A 20,995-nucleotide genomic window follows, 5' to 3' on the forward strand; every position below is an offset into this window, starting at 1 on the left:
GATCACCTCATCTTTATTTTCCTAAATAAGATGTCTTCCTTGTTACTTCATAATTAAAAAAAAAAAAAAACTCATTTGAGAGGGGAGGGAACGAAAATAATTTTCAAATATTTGTACGATTAAAAGAAATGCAATCTACACCAAATGTTTGGTTTTAAATTGTTTTTCTAGAAATTATTGTGCTTGGAAAGCTTTTCGAAAACATTTTTATAGCGCACTTTAAAGCACTGATATCATATTTCTATGCATTTTATTACAGACTATTATAAATTATCCGCACCAAAATCATATATTGACGCAGAGTTTGTTTGTGCACTAAGATTTGCTGAAGTATATTTCTAAGTATGCTCTTGACTTTTATCAACTAGCGCGCGAGAGATTTTTTTTTACTTTAATCCGCCGACAGTAGCAGCGATGCAGACATAAGCTCAGAGTAGTCCGCCAGGTTTTTACTGACGATTGCCAACCGCTTGTTGCTGTTCTACCTGCTTAACAAACGCATGAGAAATGGAAACGTCAGTCGCCACTCTGGTATCGCCTTTTGATGATTCCTCCGCCTGACTTTGATAAGAAACAGAGCATTCGATATACAAGTCTAGATTTGCAATTGTGGCTGCAGTTGTTTTTCAGAAAACACGTCGAACGGTAGCTGTCATTTGTTCAAACAACTACTGCAGCTGTCTACGTCTGACCGCCGTATGCCTACTGTGGTGACTGCTTGATGTTGGAGGGGGGAAATTTCTATACTTTTTGAAAAAAAGAATCCTTTCTCTTCGCAGACAGGCTCGTGATTTTCATTCATAAACGTTTGAGTCACTTGTTTTGAATTTTTATTATCGCTAATTGGGGCCTCATTTGCTTACTTCTGCTGATATTCTTTTCCCTACTTGTGATTTTTTATGGATTTTGTGCTGTGCCGTTGTTGGAATGACTGCTTTACATGCACAGGATGAGCTCGCTCGTATCTGATTTTTTTAGTAGTGAAGATGACGAATTCGAAAATATGGGCATCATGTTTCGGGGCAGAGCCGACAGAAACTCAAGCTCTTCTGTCTCATTCAACAGGTAGGAATTTTATTTCTTAAGTGATAAGTTTAAAAATAAAGCTGTGTATGCTGATATTTTGTATCCAAAATCTCCTTCTCAGCATTTTGTGCTAATGTAGCCATTTTAAATTTTTTAGAAATTGCATGCTCATATCTGTCAGTTCTTATCTTTAAAGAGAAAGAAGTATTAAATGAGTTTCAAATTATGACGCCATAAGTAGAAACGGTAACTTTTAATTTTAGTATTTGCACAGAATTTAAGACTAGTTTTCGTGGTTTTTGTTAAAACTTTTAATTGTGAAAAAAATTTTGTAATGAAGTTCCTCTGGTGTCTTTTATTATATTATAAATAAATGCGTAGCTGCAGTTTTGCTTTTTTCATTGTATGAAATTTTTCTCTTATAATTGCAATGGATAAAGAATATAAATCTCTATTAAGTCCGTATTAAGTTACGTCTGGGTGATTTTTAAATTGCCTCAGGTATCCCTTTTATTTTCAGTATTATTCTTTTCTGAAAAATAAAGGAATTAAGTCTTTCATTATTTGCCCTTCAACATGTACAAAATCCTCAAAAGCTTCCGGAAATCGCTCTTCCCGTAATTAAATATTTCACGGATAGATGGCGACGCTTTGTTTGAAACAACCTCTTTTGCTTTCTCAATGGCGCCTGTGATAAATTATGTCACCGGTCGTGTTATGTAATTAGTCACGTGTATTAACTGGTTTTTATTAATGTATTTGATCTTGAAAAATGTGTTCTTTATGGAAGCTCCATTTTTTTTCTTCTTTCGAATTTGCAAGTTTAAATGAGTTTATTGAAAAAATGCTTCACAAATCAGTTTCTGAGATAATATAAGTTAAAAAGAAAATTTAAAAAGCAATTATTACGAATGAATAATTCTTATATATACGCATACATATTTCTTCGAACTTGCATTTAATGCTTGAATGTTTTAATTGGAAATGGTTTATTTTTACTTTTAAAGTATTCAGATTTCTTTTATCTTCGATATTGTTTTGAAGTTTTACGGAAATCAATATAAAAAGCCTCAAAGCCAACAAATATACATAAATTTATGTAAGGATTTTTTCTTCTTCTTTTAAACTGTTTCCTGTTAATGATTTTATTTCATTTTAATATTTTGCTTAAATGCGTTATTCTGTTTAGTTTTAAATCAAAATAGTAATAATTATGATATTCTTATTTTTTGGTTAAATGAAAAGTAGGAACCTTCTTTATATAAAATTTATATGATGCTCCGTTCATTAATTTTTTAATACTTTTATTATGTCTGTTGGAGTTTTTTTAATCGCGCCTAAAAATATTTAATGAGTTACGAGATTTGCTTTCACAATTCTTAAGTCGTGTATGTATCTTAATTTTGAAATATTAATTGCTTCTAGGTACAGTATAATTTTAGAAATAAAAATGAAGTGCGTAGTCGAATTTCTGTGCTATCTTGATGTAAAATATAATTATTAATTAATCATTTTGATTGCATTTTTATATAATTGTGATTGTCTTGAAAGATTTAGTATAACTGCGTAGTGTTGACCTATATTGAATCCGGAAATATTTTTGACCTTCCCGATGTTTTGCTAATCGATTCTGTAAAGCACATTGTAAATATTGCCCTAGCTAAAAGATAAAATGCCTCCAAAGGCGGCCTGCTCGATAAATCCTTTATCTCCGAATATCTCTGTATGACGTCAGAGCAATGATTCAAACTGTTTATAACTTTTGTATTTCAACGTCACACATCTCTTGTATATAAAGTACTTCTAGAACAAAATGTCATGAATTTGATACCAGATACTATCCTATGATTAAAACGTTTAATTTTAATGTGGCATGGAAGTTGAAAGATTTAGGTACCTATTCAGATACCTTAATAGGTACCTATTAAGGTACTTTTAGGTATCAATTTCATCTTATGTTTCAAAATTCCGAGGTTCTTTCCAAATTACTTCTGTAATAGCTTCAAAACCGTTATTAATGCTACAAATCAGTCAGTCAGTCAGTCAATCAATTATATTCACATTTAAATGTACTGTTCGTTTCAGTATTCTGAGACATCCACTTTTCGATGATTCTCTCTCATTATGGGGAGAGACGCGGAAGATGAGCACATTTCCGAAATCCTTCATTTTTTTCAGACTGATTTTCGCCCTATTAGGTTTTTTTTTGTTCAATTTCTTTTCACGTGTTGTGATCGAATTATTTTAATTAAGTCTGCGAGTAATCCGAGTTTATTTTATTGTTAAATGTAAACATCCCCTCCTTTCATCTTTCCTCTCACCCCTATTTTGACGAATTAAATTCATCCTAACGCAAGCGCAAAAGCGCGGAGGGTTTTAGAATCCATTGTCAAATAATAGTAGCATTTGTGAATCTGATATTTAACTGATCCATTACCTTTGTAAATCTTAATATCTGTTGTAAATATATTTTATATTTTATTCAGTTGTAATATCGGAACTACGACGGCATAATAATAATAATAATATCGATTTTCGGGAAAATTCGATTCCCGTATGTTTTCAAAAGACATCTGTTTCCGGGGGCTTAAGTTCACATTAAATCTAAGCGAAAGTTTTTCTTCAAGCTGATTTGTTGTTTATCAAAAAAAAAAAAAAAAAGAATAACTATTCATAGTACCCAATATTTCAGTATATCACGAAGGTTTAAGGCATTTTTTTTTTGTCATAACACAATCTTGAAACAAAAAGAAAGAAAAAAAATGAAAGTTGAACCTTGTTAAATAATGAATTGTACCTAACATAAGCGTTAAGAAAAATGAGAATAATTAATTAAATAATAAAATGAATAAATTTGTACATAAAATACTTGATATATTGTAGAATTATTACATAAAGAAAATAATTGATCTCTTGATTGTTAAAATTCGATTCTGAGAATGCTGAAGTGCACGTTTCCGCGGAAATGTTAGTCATGTCTGATTTCTGAATTTGCTTATTGTTGAAAAATGTGCCATCCATTCTGTACTTGCCTTTTTTGCATCTATCCAGAAATCAAAGTGCCGAAATGTTTGTTAGATGATGGCGAAATTGTACAAACATTCTCCGTCTCGAACGCGTACTTGAGAGCGGTCTCGTAGATACACATCTTTTTAAAGCAAATTCAGAAGGTTACAGTCTATAAAAGTGTGCTTAAGTCTATTTATAATTATAATAAATAACCTGAAATAACAGATGGTACAGGCAGACCTTTTCCTTTGTCGTTTTTCTTTAAATGCCATTTTCCAAGATGCTCGATTTATTTGTATAAAAGGCAAATATTTGTTTAGGGGAGTGTTAAGGTTCTAGAATATTCTTTTACGTTATCTAGAAATGCTTATTTTTTAGATAAATTTGTTGAGAAATATGTTATCTTTTTAATAATATTTCGTTGAAAAAAATAAGTTGCTTCTTTTTTTCTTTGCCTGAAAATATGGTAATTTTTTGAAAATTCGTTAAATAATAACATTGTGCTTTGATTTGTAATGTGCGAGATAAATTTATTTCAAGCGGATTTATTGCGACGTCGCGAATAATAGTTACAGTATTAAATAATCTAGGCTAACTAAATACTTTTGGAAATGTCCATCTCCCTTCCGTCCTTTCACTGAAGTGTTTCAATATTTAGTATCCAAGCCATTGTTCGTATGATCTAGTTTCTAGAGCTCAATAGCCTGGGATTATAAGCTAAAATATCAACAACAACAAAAAAAAAAAAAAGTGCTGGGGTGGGCTGTTGTGTATTGAATTTGACACGACCGTAATATTATGAACTGTTGTGGTATAAAAGCAGTATTAACATATTGGTCCGAACCTTTTCAGGATTGTTTCTAAAAAAAATAATAAACACTGAATGACAGACTTTAAAAAAAATTGAATGCAATTTGCTGTTATAATAAATCCGGAAAGTCTCTTTTGGATGTTTCGTGTTCATAATACAGATCCATTTTTGGATAGTCAACATGAAGGGTAATGTACGTTGCTGAAGTCCTTTCATTAAAAAATGTGTCAGCTGCCATTGAAGTTGATGTATGTTGAACGTTTGATGTCTTATTTAAGGAAAGACGATTGTAGCTTCAGTGTTTTCTTTTATCATTCTAATGGCTTTTGTTCCGCATTACATTATGCGAATGACATTTCATTAGCATACTATTGACGGTAATAGTTCGTAAAAGGGTTGCGAAAATTTGTGGGCTGTTTATGGAGAATGGAACTGTGGAGTAGGGTGGAACGGAAAAATCAATTTTTAATTTGTAATAGCCCGGAAAAGTTGTCTTTTGGTATAGATTACTAAACTAAGTTGCCTTTTGGTATTACAAAACTAAAATCTAAAAATAAAAAAAGCCATTTTCGTTCCACCCTATTGTGAAGTGTCCTGTCTATTAATTTGCTTTTGTATTATTCGTCTTTTAAGAAAATCTCAAATTAGAGAGGGGTTATTTTAACGAAAATGATAGTTTTTAATCTTTTAAAAGTTGTGTTCAATATTGTAGATGTGTATTTTGGAGCATAATTGCTGTGTTGCCCGACATCATTCTGTTTATTAAGGATTTAGTTGGACTAAAATCTTTTTTGTCATTTTACACCTTATTGCAATTTGCTATTTGACTTGAGGTGCTTAAATATCACTTTCAGTGTGATATTTTTATTAAATAATACACTTTTAGGGAATATCTAATTTATGGGAATATCTAATTCTTTCACATAAATTTATAACTAAAATTCTGTACAGTTCTTTAGATTTCTTAAAAATTTATTAACATAATTGTGCTAATTTTTTAAAGCCTTTCTTTTGGTGATTACAAAGTTCAAAACTGATTAAGAAAGCCCATCATTAACTAATAATTACTAAATGAAAAATAAATTCAAAATTGCTATTTAACAGCTTTAATTATTTTTATTAGAATTAGAATTTCAATGACGGTTGTTTTAATTACCCATAACCTCCACTAGCTACGGAAATTAGCCGAAAACTACGGAGTCACAGATAGGTAGTAGAAAACTACATAAAACACTGAAATTACCTTCTTCCCAAATACTCGCTCACAGCTGATTAGTAATGTGTGTGTATGTGTATAGATATATAATATATATAGCGTGGTTAAAAAAAAAAAAAAAAAAAACGGAATCTTGTTTCTGAATGAATGATGCAAAAAGCACTGGAGTCGCTCCTCATTACAAAATGTGTATGGGAGTTTTTGTAATTTTAACTTGATTTAAAAAAAGTACAAATGCTTACTATTTAATATAAAAAAATTGTAAATGTCGGACAAACAGTGTTCATTTGTGTGATCATCAAAATCGTATTGCGTGTTTAAGTAAAATTATTTCACTTGTATATTTAATTAATAATAAATGTCTCTTAAATAATTTTGAGTAATGTTTTAATCAATTGAAATTCTTTGGAAACATCTATTCTTCAATAATTTGTGGATATCCGTTATTTGTAATAAATCTGTAAGGAGTGCTACGGATGCTGGGTAACCAATGTTGGTAGGTGTGCTAATAACCTATCCAATGCTTAAAAGGCTTTTTTTTTTTTTTTTTGAAAAAATCATGCAATTAACTATAGTATTTTGATAATATTGTGAAAATGAAAGTTATAAAATGTAAGAAATTGTTTTAATATTCAGCAAATAGTGCATAAAGTTATTATGAGGAAATGTGCCTGATTTTTGAGTGTAATAAATCAGTATTAGATGGTCGCTCATTTCATTAAATTAGATATCAATTATAAACACGCATTTCTCTAAGATAATCAATTTTATTTCTCTAATGCAAACGGGTCATTAAATTAATTTCGTAATCGAATTTTTAAAAAAAATGTAAGCTTTCTCGTGTCTTCTAATTATACCCATGCAATCAATTTGATCTGTTTTGTTTTGAAATCAGATAAATCAACTCTTATCAAATGTAATCAATTTATTTGTAATTTTAGGCTTTATATACGTCAGAATGACGCTCGTGAATGTTTGTTTTGATGTTTATCTCTGATCTTAATATTGCATAAAGTGAACTACTTAATTTAACGTTGATACATTGTTCTGCATTCATATGCCGGCGAAGAATCTTATCTTTGTATTGAATGCGATGTCAATAGGGAGACTATAATCTGTGGCAATACGTTGAACTACGAGCAACCGGTGAATGATATAATATATATTTATAATCATTTCAGAGCTAAAGAAATTCTACTAAATTAATTTACTTCCATTTTACCTTTCCATGCACTTCCATTATTATAGTTTCCTTTTTATATTTCATTACACTTTCTTCTTGCGTACAGCCGACCACCCCACCACCACTGAACGTAGCAGTATCGACAGGATTTGTTGTAGCCATATATATATTTCATTACACCATATTGGTTACTAGACACCTTTGGCAATATCAGATAATACATAGAAAATATTGATTTCCATTAAGCCTGTTATACATAATTTCGATGTTCTTGATTATTAAGAAAATTTTTTAATCATAAAATATTATAGACATTAGAGCTGTGCTGTTTTAATTGCACAGATTGTACTACTAAAATTGCACATAGTATTTAATAGTACAGATTGTACACTTATATTGCTTATTGTGTAAATGAAGTTTCTTAATGGGTCAAGTCCTACATCAATCATAATGCCATTAAAAATGTTGTTGTCTGAGTAATTTATTTTCTAATTGCATATCGTCTTTCGCGATTTTGCAATTTTACTCTTATCCCTTATATAAACTATGTAAATGATTAAACTGAATTTTCCTTTTTTTTTTTTTTTTTTTTCCCCAACTATGGAAGAAAGTTACGCGGTTAAACATTTGATGAAACGATGAATATAGTTTGAATTTCATTATTACAATAAAAATATCATTCAAAATTATGCCCTTTTAAAATTTAAAAATTGGGAGCAATTATATTTTTTTTGAGTTATCGCAGGAAAATACCGGAATGTCGCATAATTTTAGTTTAAATTTAAAAAAAAAAAAAAAATCCAGCCAAGGTGCACTTGTATCTTTCCCCTCAAAATGTATTTGTACCAAATTCGGCCAGTCTACGTCAAACGGTCTTATTGACGTAGACGTAGCTCAACCAACATACACATTCACGTACTCTCCTTTACTATTGGCTGAGTCTGATATGCAGACTAATTTCATTTGAAATGTATTTTACTTTAAAATTCGTTACGGGTAATTTTGGGGACTTTAATTGTGCATAATACTTGTATCTTCATCATTCTTTTGATCCAATTTATTAGTGGTTATGATGGTTTGAACTTTACGTCATAATCATTAGATATTAAAAATCGTCCTGAAAATCGACGTGTAAATAAATTAAAAAGGTAAATAAATGACATTCTGCCGCCATTCATTTTTATGTTATGTTTAAACAATGTTACCTTTTGTCCATAAATATATATTTCGTTATTTACATCACCCAATCATTAAATTTATATTTACCTATATGTAAAATGTATGTCTGGACTATTATTATACTAGCCGCCTTTGGCGACCAGCCGGTTCGCCAATCTTAATGCTCGTTAAAATTTTAATAATTAAATATTTTATGTAATTCCTACTTTAATAGCTTCTTCATCAAATATTTTAAAGCTTCAAATTTTGATAGTCATGTAATTCACTCATAATAATATAAAGACCTTCCGCCATAACATATGTATCTCTCTCATTTTCTGTTAGTTCCGGTAGAATTTATGCTTAAAATTAAAATGGAAATGACTAAACTGCAATTAATATCATAATATTTTTTACTGAAACAAAGCATTTTTTTAATAATATTATTACTGATAATAGAGTCACTGAGCGTTTAAACTTTATGGGCACTAAAGAATATCTTTCTTAAGTTATGTAATATCTCAAGAATTTGTCAACAAAATTTTCTCAGATTCATCATGAACAGATCGATTCATTAACAATGTTTCATTTTAAATGCATCAAACTTTAAGAAAATAAAATGAATCGTTTAAAATAATCGGTCGAAAACAGGTTTAAAAAACTACTTAAAAAACGATGTACTTAAAACTATAAGCATATACAAAAAAATATATAACTGACATAAATACAATTTAATTACAAAAGCATGCAACAAACCTAAAAATAATTTAAATAATTGAAAACAGGTTAAAAAAATCTACTTAAAAAACGATGTACTTAAAACTATAAGCATATACAAAAAATATATAACTAACATAAATACAATTTACTTAAAAAAGCATGCAACTAACCTAAAAATAATTTAAATCATCCGTTGGTTGCCATGTCAACAGTCAGAAAACAATGCGCATGCGTGAATTTTCTTCGCCCGTTACGTTAACGCAAGTGCGTGAATTTTTCTACGCCAGTTGGGGTAACGCTATGCAGATTATACATTTTTAATTTCCTTTATTCTGTGTTATTTTAATTCAAAAGTGCTTCAGAATGAATGTGAAACATGGATTAATTAACAATGTTTAATTTTAAATGCATAAAACATTAAGAAAATAAACAGAATCGTTTGAAATAATCCGCCGAAAAATGTTAACCCTAGCCTCAATTCTGTTGGGAGAAAAAATAACTGAAAGTTGGCGGTGGGGAAAATGGAAGATTTTTTTGGCGGAAAAGTTGGCGGTGGGGAAAATGGAAGATTTTTTTGGCGGGAAAGTTAGTTTTTAACTAATAATTAAAATTCTAATTAAAATTTCAAAAAATGGGACCCCAGGTGCACATTCCCGACCTCTAAGGTATACATGTACCAAATTTGATAGCTGTATGTCAAATGACCTGACCTGTAGAGCGCCAACACACACACACACACACACACACACACACACACACACATTGAGCTTTATTATAAGTATAGATAAATACCTGATAATTAAAATGTGCATCTGAAATGTTTTTCCATTTTGCTGGTTCTTTTTTCACAAAGTTATTTTCACTCATCATAATTTTTCGCTCTATGCTTTTATAAATTATGTTGTTTTCATCATGAAAAGTGAAATATTGTATCATTCTTTCTTATGTATGTGCGATAAATGGGAGTGGAGAATGATGCTCCAGAAAACATTGTTCTATCTTTGAAATCTGATGAAAAAAAAGACTTCTTTACTGACTCCACTCTTAAATCATTTTGTAAAAAAAATCTTTCTTTTGTGCCGCTTTATAAACATTGTTGACCACTACTTAGTTATTGGCGATTATTAATTGAAATCTATTTAAAAAAGCATTCTGTAGTTCAAAATGTTAGTTTCAAAAAGTTTTCCAAGTAACCTTGAAAACCTTTCGAAACAATGGGCATTTCAAGGAGCATGTTGAGCAACTAACTCTATGTAAAAGTAAGAAAAATGTTCAGTTTTTGGAAGCCATGAAGACATGCTTTGTTTTTTGTTACAAAGAAATGAGAATAAGTATACGAATGAAGGAATTGGATCGTTATTTTTTTAAATTCTGAATCATATTAGACAATAGTTAATGATTAAAATAAAATGGAAATAAAAATCATACCATTTCATTTTTGTTATGTTTAAACAATGTTACTTTTTGTCAATAAATCTATGTTTCGTCATTTAAATCGCCCGATTATTAAATTAATATTTATCTATATATGAAATGTTTGTATGGATTGTTATGATACAAATACCCGAAAATTAAAATCTGCATCTGAAGTATTTTTCCATTTTGGTGGTTCTATTTTCACAAAGCTATTTTTACTCATCATACAATTTTTCGTCATATGCTTTTATAAATGATGTTTTCATCATGAAAATGTATCATTCTTTCTTATTTTTGTGCGATAAATAAGAGTGGAGAATGATGTTTCAGAAAACATTGTTCTATCTTTGAAATCTGATGAAAAAGACTTGTTTACTGACTCCATTCTTAAATCATTTTGTAAAATCTTTCTTTCGTACCGCTTATAAGCATTGTACATTATAAGTCATACTTAGTTAGTGGCGATTATTAACTGAAATTCATTTTAAAAGTATCGTGTAGTTCCAAGTTGCTAGTTTCAAAAATGTTCGAAATAAACCTTGAAAAGCTTTCGAAGTAATGGACATTTCAAGAAGTATGTTGAGCAATTCAGTATTTCGCCATTTAAATCACCCGGTATTAAATTAATATTTAGCTACATAAAAAATGTTTAGAGTATTATGATAATCCTTGAAATGTGATGAAAAAAGACTTCTTTACTAACTCCACTCTTAAATCATTTGTTAAAGGGGGGGGGGAATCTTTTGTTCTGCTTTATAAACATCGTTGACCATTACTTAGTTATTGACGATTATTAACTAAAATTCACAATCATAGTGTAGTTCAAGATGTTAGTTTCAAAAAGTTTTTCAAATAACCTTGAAAACCTTTCGAAACAATGGACATTTCAAGGAACATATTGAGCAACTCTATGTAAAAGTAAGGAAAATGTTCAGTTTTTACGAAGCCATGGATCATGCTTTGTTTTTTGTTATAATAAAATGTACATAAGTATACGAGTGAAGAAATTTGTTCATTCTTTTTTTTTATTCTGATTTATATTCGAATCATGCATGTGTTTCTAGGTATGGATTATTCAGTTATTTGGAAGTGTTATTTCTCGTAAATACTTGAGTTTACTTGTATATTGATTTCAAGTTAATAACGCAGGATTTATAAATTGATTTAACGTTTCCTTTATATCAAGTAAGAAAGTGTGTTTTTTCAAACGATTTGCATCTTATTTTGATAGTTAACATGAAAACTTAATTATTATCAAAACAGTCCTTTTAACTTTTCTCCTCTTAGAAAACTTGCTTTCTGGCAGGAGATTTTATTCCCAATTCTGTTCCCTTCTTTATTTTATTTAAACCCTAACAATTTATTTTATGTAATAACTTTATTTTACTAAAAATTTTCGTATGTAAAAAGATCTTATATTGCGTAACTTATTAAATTACCTTTGTTTTTCTAATCTGTAAAAACAAACTATATTTATTTGCAATTTAATGATGATGTAGAGGTACAGAGTTCTCTTGAAATAAGCGGATCTCCATTGCAGATTTTATAATGCATAGCATAATTATTTTTATCTCCTTTCAATCTTAAATAGCCTGTATACATAATAAATGATTAACAACCTTAAATCAATAAGTGATAATCACTAAAGGTTGCTCTTTATTCCGTATCACAGTGTTCATTCAAAAGCTTTCCTAATAAAATTCCAGTATAATCAAATAGGAGAAATATTAAAAAGTGCGCTGTTCCACTGGGCGTGGGCATGTTACGATCTGTATTCGACGCTATCTATTCCAATAAACCTCCTATTGCTCTGGGATTTTACAATGAGTCAGGAAGGATCAACGAAAGGGTTGCACCTTCCGAAACGCGAACTTTCTCCTGCCAGTAGTGTGCCTCCTGGAATTGGGGTCAAGGGCAGGTAGAATCCGAACACTTTCCAAACCTCATCTTCCCTCTGGCACAACGGTCTTCCAACAACGATGCCTTACTGTCGTCGTCGCTGCAGCTATTATTTTGTGTGCTACGCTTACGATTTTCCGTGACATGGCTAAATCGGTTGAGTGTTTCCTTTTTGCGTGTAGAATGTGCAGTCTTTGATAAATTGGATTTTGAAAAATGAAGTAATCCTTCGAAACTCCGGGATGAAAAGTAAGTCCTTGTTTACCTGTTTTATAAAATGTTTGTTTCATCATTGTGTTTCGGGAATCCTTGGGTTAAATAAATGTTTGTTTCTGCGTGATTCAATGTTTAGAAAATGAAATGTTATTAAAATTAATTGCAGTTTTGGTTATTTTCTTTCTACTCGTTCACGAAACGATGATTTTTAGAATACTGTAGTACTTGGAAATTAATCTTAATTATATATATTTCTAATCTGTTCGAGGAATGAATTTTCTGAACTTTTAGGAAAACAGTCGATTGAAACAAATTATTTCAGTATTTTTTTGAAGTTTACCTCCTGAAGGGTTGTACTAAAGTATAATTGTTTAATTATATAATTAGATTCTAAAAGTTGGGATAGGATTAAAAAAAACATTATTTATTAATTGTATTCTTGCTATTTAAAAATAACTTTTGGTTTATGGCTTTTCTTTATGCTTGTCATCTTTTCAAATATTAAGTTCAGTTTCTTTGTATAGTAAACAGATGTAGAAACTGACTCGATTTAATAATTTTGTTCATGAAAGAATATGCAAGACTTTTTATATAATAAATTCGCAGACTGCTCTGCTTTGCTTGATTTTTTTTTAAATTAAAATCTTATGGGGAAATGAAATAGAACAATATTTATTAATATTATTTTATCTGCGGATTTTGTTGAACTATTTATAAAACTGGAGATAAATTAAGAGTATGCTTTCTTCTTACACTATAGTAAATTGCATTCAGTATTTTTTTTATATTTGACCTTTTGAGAGGGGGGTATTTTTATAGGAAATCTGAATGCAATTTCATGCTAATTCTTTCATTTGTTAAATAATTGTCAGCGACTTACACCCATTCGAGCTAGAAGTGAATTATTGCTCATTTATCATTGTATCACATTTTTCTATTAAAAAATATTATTTGTTTAATTTTTATCATAATCATTTTAGCCGTTCTGAACGGCATCTGTACATGTCTTGGAAAAATAATCACCGTAATAAGTTCATTAAAGGTTAATCGTCTGCTATCATATTTTTAGTTTAACAGGTTTAAATATGTGAATAAAATTTCGTGTCAGTGGCTCTGTTTAAACGACTCTCCTACAGTCAACATTGGAGAATAGGTAGGAAATGGTATTTAAATTCACCAGTGCGCAATTATATGCTGATTTTAATGAAATAAAATTTTTATTCCTTTCTCCCTTGAAAACCACTTCAAACGTTCAGAAACAAGAAAATAATTTCATACACTGGTTATATTTTATGTATCGAATTAGAAGAATGTTGATAATGTTCTACCGATCTGTCTTGCTCATTGATCTGTTGAAACTCTTATTACGCTGCATATTAATTTTAAATACGTTTTTTTTTTTTAAACATTCTTCATAAAATATCTTAGAGAATTTTAGCTCTTAAATGTGTGCTTATTTATTAACCAATAAATGATACTCCTTTCTGTAAAGTGAAAATGGGCAATGAAAATTCTGTTTCATAATTTGATTCCTCTTTTCCTCTCTAAAAAATTGGCAAGGAAAAAAAAGACGTTTTTGTGTTATGCTATTAAAATTTTATAGAGAGGAAAAATTTGCATTTGATATTTGAAAAGAAAAGCCTACTACACTTTAAATATAACTGCTAACTTTTAAATTATGAAGAAACGATATTGCATCATTTTTGAAGTGACCAGACATTTTGGTCTTCCATTAGGAAACCCGGAAAATCTGGGGTACTTGGAACTTTGCCAATGATTAATGATCACGAGTCTGCACTTAGCGGAAATTAATAACGTTCAAAAAAGAGTTAGTAACTGAAATGTCATTATTCTCGAAAATAGTGAGGATGTTTGTCTTATAGTAAAAGGAAGGGTAAATGGTCGATTTCCTTAAACTATTTGAGAAATTTGTTTATTCTTATTAGACTATCCGACTTGTTTCATAGATAAAATTTTGTTATTAATTTTTCAATCTCTTCCTGTTGTGCGAGAAGATAAGACATCTTGTACACTTATCTGTTCTTCTTGGTAGTAGATAACTAAATCATGCAAATTTTAAATTATCAGTTAGTCGATTCATTTAAGTTTTGCTTCAGTGTGCGTGGCGCCATCTGATAATTAATGCGAAAAATAATTTGATGCCATATTATTCATAACAATGAAGACTATAAACTCAGTACTAAAAAATAAAAAAATAATTAAAGCAAAACCCCTTTTTAATAGTGAAAATAATAATAAACTATTTAAATAAATTACTAAATAAAATAAACTGTTTTAAAATCTTAAAATATGGAGAAAACTTCTAAAGCTTTGACATATCGAGTACTAAACCAGGGTTGTCCCTCTTAATAAGGGAGATCGGTAATTTTAATCCTTTTTTTTTTTTTAGATTTTTATTTATTTTTACTTTCTCGTATACGTAGTATAGAGAAAATATTGTAATTGTCAAAATAAGAATAATCGAACTTAAGATGTTGACAAATCTTAAGCCAAACACTTTTTGACATCATGTCTTTCTGTGAACACAATAGCTCAAAAACTTTTTGAACTAGACATATAAAATTAAATGTATGATCTTTACTCCAGAAATCCATTAAGAGAAAATTTGTCTTTCGGGCTGTCTGAATATCAGTTAAAACTGTAACTATAAAGATAAGAAAGTTACAGATAAAATTTGCTATGTGGACATGTGAATGCATGACTAATTTGGTACCGAATACATCAAGGAGTTGAGTGCCTATCCGTGTGTACTATCACAACCATGTAAATGCGATACTCTAAAACGCAATATTTAATTATATGAAATTTGGCATGTGTTTTTGCTACTACAATTGTAGATCTGTGTCAAATTTTGATTTCAATCGGTTGGAATAAACTTGTCTCTCGGACATGATTGACCGATCACATGCCAATAATTAATTGTGTGAAAACTCTAGATTCTCTCTAAAAATTTATATTTTCTAACTACTGTTCGTCAATGCCGTCTATGAATTCGCAGCTTTTCCCAAGGGCCACAATTTTGTGCGAATGTGATGAGGGGAGGGAAGGGGGGGTAAACCTTTATTAGAAAGTATGCGGTAAGATTTTGGGAGGGCCCAGCACCATTGATTTTATTTATTTATTCAAGAAATAAATTTGAAATGATTTGCAAATGTCACCATAAATAAGTAGTGGAAACGCACAAACTTTAAAATATTTAATTTTTAAACTGTATTTCATAACTTGGAGACTTTATCTTGAACGGGGGGGGGGCGTAGAAGAAAGTAAATATATGAACAAAAACTAGTAATGTTTGTAAGTTTTTAATATATTCTTTCCCGATTTAAAATATGCTCAAGAACCATTATTTAAATTCAGTATAATTGAATGCATTTTTTCTTATTCAAATTATTTGGTTTTTGAACATAATACAATTCTATAAAATAATAATAAATCATATATATATGACATTCTAATTTGCAATTAGTTTCAATTTTTTATTGCACGACTTTATGTATCACTTTTATTTTCTGTTTCTACAATATTATAGTTTGATGCCATAAAGATATCCACACATTCAAAAGTATTGTATTTTGAAGTCTTATATTAGTGTGTGCAGAAGACTAGTTTAAAAAATTATTTTCACTAATCTGCCGATTCTTAGACATTTTGTGTCTTAGTAATTCGAGAACATTTCGATCATGGCATTTTCTCAACTGAATAATAATAATAAACATCCGAATCTTTTAAGTAAAATAAAATGTCTAAAAACTAACATTGGCCTTGAAAAGTTATGGCTATTATAGTAAGTAGTGATGAAAAAACACTGAACATAAGTAGAAACAATCTGAATAGTGAAAGTTGATAACCTTTTCACCTATAAATATTTTCAATTAACTTTAAAAGTGGAAAGTTGATTCAAATCGAAAGTGAAATTAGCCACACACCCTCAATTTGACACTGGAAAACTTCAAATATGTTTCAAATATTATAAATATAAAATCTAAATTTTAGACTCGAGCTTCCTAACAGTATGAGCCCTCGAAGAATTCTATAATTTTTTCCCCCCATTATTTGTTATTTTTAGGGTACTGTGTAGCCTTAAACTACATTTATCTGTTCCATCACAGAATGAAAATAAATTTAGTACGTTCATTTCCTCGTTAAGTGGTATGTGAATTGACCTTTCTACCAAAAACGATTCAAATGTTACATGTGATAGTTAGCTTCTGAATATCAAGGCTATCGCTGCATAAGGAGAAAGCATTATTATGAAGAATAAAGTTGTCAATGATTCGATTAGTCTCGTAAAACCTCTTTCGAAATCGACATCTTTGAAACTGATCGACGTTTCCGTTTGAGCAGATCGTGAAAAGAACCTTTTCCAACTGTTAGATAAATTCCAAATGGAAGATGTATGCATTTCCTGGAACATTTTTACGCAAGTATTGCGTAAATGGACGTTCAAATAAAAACCTCCTACTTTGTTTATTAGACGGAATTGCATCTCTCGGCTTACGACGCAGATGAACAAACATTATCTTTACAGTAAGGAAAATTAATTTCTGCCATTTATGAATATGCAAAATAGAATTTGCGACTTTCGGCTATTTTTCCATTCTATGGCGAACAACTCTTTTTATGATTTTACTTAAAAGGGCAAGCTTTAGGTATGTAGTAATTTTATTACCTATTATTTTTAGAAATTTTGTCTGCTATCCGAATAGTCTGTGGCAGCGTAAGCTGAGTGTACCGGAAAATTATTATATATTGTTGTATTGGTTTTATTAAAATGATCCTGGTTATGATCCTTTTTGTATTAAAAAAAGTACTTGATATTTTTAAAGACAATTAGTTAAACACTTGCAAGCATCCGATGCTTCTTGTGTTGAAATTACATATAGTGAAAATAAAAATTTGATTTCATTGGCTTTTTTTTTTTTCTTCCTCCGAATGCCAGTGTATAGACATACGTATACGTATTACTAATGGCGGATTTCCAATTAAGTAGATACCTAAAGGCGTTGGGTGACGGGGGGGGGAGTACAAGAAGACCGATGAAATAATAAATTTAGCTTAGCTATCAAATAAATTCGTAAAAATTATAAATTTCATGAATTATAAAATAATGGGTTTGATTTCTGTTCTTTAGGTTCATTTTAAAATTACAGTATTTTTGAACATCGAGCGTCGGCTTAAATAATATTGTGTGAATTATGCATATTCACACTATTATCTAATTGTGTTGCATATTCACACAATTATCTAATTGTGTGAATATGCAATAAGAATAACGCTCAGCCATTAGTATCAATGGATAAATATTTAAAAATATAATTTTTGTTGGATGACTGAAATGAAAAAATTAATTTAATCATTAACTAGTTGAGTGAGCTAAAAAACAATGTTGAAATATAAAATTAAATTGACTAGTTTATTAAAAGAGGGGGGGGGGGCTCCCAATAATGTTCGTTGCTTCATAATTTCTGTTATTATTAAATTATTGATGAAGTGATCGGTATGGTAGCTTTCTACATAAAATGTTTGCGATGATGGCTTATTTTTCCTCCATTATTTTGCTATGTAACTATATATAATGTAAAAAAAAGGATAAATTCTTGCTGTTATTACTTTGTACGTACATTTAAAGTATTTGGCTAGGTTTAGATAGAAGATTTAGATTAGATTACATTTTTAGAAAAATGTTTTAAAATATTTATATTTTTAAATTATTGCTGCAAATAGATCGAAAAGATAGCTACGAAACAAATATATTAGTCAAAGCCAAAAATTGTTTTGGAAATTGGAAAAAATGTGCTTTTCTGGCTAAAAATAAATACAAAGCAAAAACTTTCAGATTTAAAAGTTCCAAACGATTTGTTCAAAATCTTGCAAATAAGAAGTATATTACCTAATTCTTCAACTATCTGTAACCAATCTTCAAACACTAAGGATCGACTGGTAAATTTTCATAAAATCATTTTTTTTTCTCGATTTCTTATGCATTAAAACCATTTCAAAATATTTCCGAATGGACAAATTGTTCATTATGTTGTTCAGGAACTGCAGGTGGTATGGGGAAATTATTGTACCAAATTTGAACAATAATATACATTAAATTTAATTTGAGGTTTTCATTAAGATTTTACCAAAGAATAGGAGAAAATAGCATTTTAAGATGTAAAATAGCATTAAAAATCTGTATTATTCAAGTATAAAAATTAGTATATTTCCCCAAAGAATTAACGTAGAAGCAGAATTCAAATGATTTTGTAAAGAATGCTTTTAAAAATTAAGAATATTGAATTGAAGAATATTTTATACTTTCGCCCAAAATTGCTTTAACTTATTCACTTATCTTTAAAGTTAAAATCATATTTCGCATTCAGAACAGTTTTCATATGCATTGCAACAATCCTGCCACTGTTAATTTTTATTCCTGACAAACTGTCACTGTCGATATTTGTTTTGCATCCTCTTCTTCAATTAAGTGATATCATTGTTAAATCTCATAGACCTGATTTTAATTATAATAAGTTTGCAAGTTGTGTAGAAATTCAACTATTAAAAAATTTAACGCTTTGAAACCTTAACACAGTTAGCTGCATCTCGGTATGAGCCTATTTTTTTTTTTTTTTTTTTTTTTTTTTTTATGAATTATTATGTATAACAAAAAGGAACTGTCTCTCTGTCATCGAAAACCTTGAGATATTTTTAGTCGTGTCTGTTGTATATATTTCTTTGCTGCTGCTAAAAACGTGTTGCTTGTTATAACTTGAGCACGTGTTTAAGGCTGCGTATATTGCTGAATTTTAATGAAAGTTCTTGCGCAAAGTTTTATGAAGAATGTTAGTTATATAATCATTTTTTTTATAAAAACCTTGAGTTATTTTTAGTTTTTAATCTTATTGTCAAAGAATGCTCATCTGATATTCTCAGTCAGTATACATGCGTAATTGTCTGAGCTTGGCATAGTGATTGAGCGATTCGTTAATATCCAGATTTTTCAATTTTTCAAAAAAAAAAAAAAAAAAAAAAAATTGTAATATATGTATTTTGCAGAAATGAAGGTCATATAGTCTCAGAAGCATCAGCAATAAACTTTGAAAACTTGGCAATTAAGATCCTTACCAAAGCACTTCGATTAAACGCGTAGGGCTTATATCTTTAAATACGATTCGAAGGTTTTTTTTTTTTTAATATATATATTCTTCAATTTATGAAAACTGTATGAAAAAAGTTATCGCTTTCGTTTCCTAAATGTATATTTTCTATTAAAAATTTTTTAGTTAATATTTTTATTACTTTTTTGTATATAAAGTGAGAAAGCATTGCGATCGTTAAAAACATCGGACTCGTGATTTTGACGAATCTTTACGTTTCAGACATCTTTGAATCCTTTTGCAATTATGTTTGTCTTTGAATATAAAACATGTTTTGGATTAGGCGGCTGAAATTTGGTACACCAATTATTCTTTACACCAAACTTGTAGATTTCTGTGGAAGTTTGAATGAAATTCATTTGAAGGAAGACTGACTATTTTAGTTGAGCATAACTAATAAAATAAGAGCTAGATTAATAAAATTTGGTACATATATTTAACAACTAAGGATTCGTATAGAATTTTGAAACAAATTGAGAAGGGGTTGATCATCTTCCTGTACTTTTGCATGAATGTAAATGTATTTACACAAAAATGCAATAATTTTAAGTTTTTTTTTTTAAAAAAAGGAAATTTTAAACTAAATCCGTCCAAGACTTGACTGCCTATGTTATATATTCACGTGAACTTTGTTGTTGAAGTCATAGCTGAGTGTCAAATTTCAATTTCATTCTATTTAAAAAGACAACCAAAACTCATTTCCAATTTCCTTCGTTATTGTGAAACACGAAGTGTTTGTGCGGGATTCGGAAAATAAAAATTTGAGAACTTGTGGCTTCGCGACTTTGCCCAAGGTCCTCAATTTTAGTCGGGGAGATTACATATATTCGGAAATATGCAGGAAAGTTTTGGGAAACTGCTTCCTCTATTTTTTGTAAAATTGCCTAAGTTTTCTTTAATGCCTATTTTTATGGAATAGGCATTAAAGAAAATAGGCATTTTCGTCGTCATTTGCATTATATTATGGACATGAAGTTAGATTAATGTCTATAAGTTCATATCAAAAATCTTCACTTTGGTATTGGAACTTAACGTCACTTTGATATTGGAACTATGCATCACTTAGGAGAAACCCAACCATTTAATATGCACATAAAACGCTAACCGCAGGAATGTTTTCCTTAATGTTTTATATATTTTTTAATAGTTTGATGCGATGAAAAATACATATGTTCATA

General features: G+C 29.5%; 1 protein-coding gene across 7 annotated transcripts in view; it reads left to right on the forward strand.

The window, feature by feature from the left end:
* Positions 1–20,995, forward strand: part of LOC129988494 (polyamine-transporting ATPase 13A3-like) — a 110,235-nt gene that overhangs the window by 54,393 nt on the left and 34,847 nt on the right. The window contains exon 1 of one of the 7 annotated variants that reach the window (XM_056096736.1): positions 491–1,065. The exons of 4 other annotated variants lie outside the window; for them this stretch is intronic. In XM_056096736.1, the coding sequence (XP_055952711.1) occupies positions 987–1,065 (79 nt within the window). In that variant the 5' untranslated portion in view covers positions 491–986. Of the gene's footprint in view, positions 1–490; positions 1,066–12,550; positions 12,688–17,206; positions 17,325–20,995 lie in introns of those variants that run through there. 2 more of the 7 variants (XM_056096739.1, XM_056096741.1) reach the window with 2 other exon arrangements.

Source organism: Argiope bruennichi, chromosome 10, assembly GCF_947563725.1.
Source record: "Argiope bruennichi chromosome 10, qqArgBrue1.1, whole genome shotgun sequence".
In the NCBI taxonomy this organism is placed as follows: Eukaryota; Metazoa; Arthropoda; class Arachnida; order Araneae; family Araneidae; genus Argiope; species Argiope bruennichi.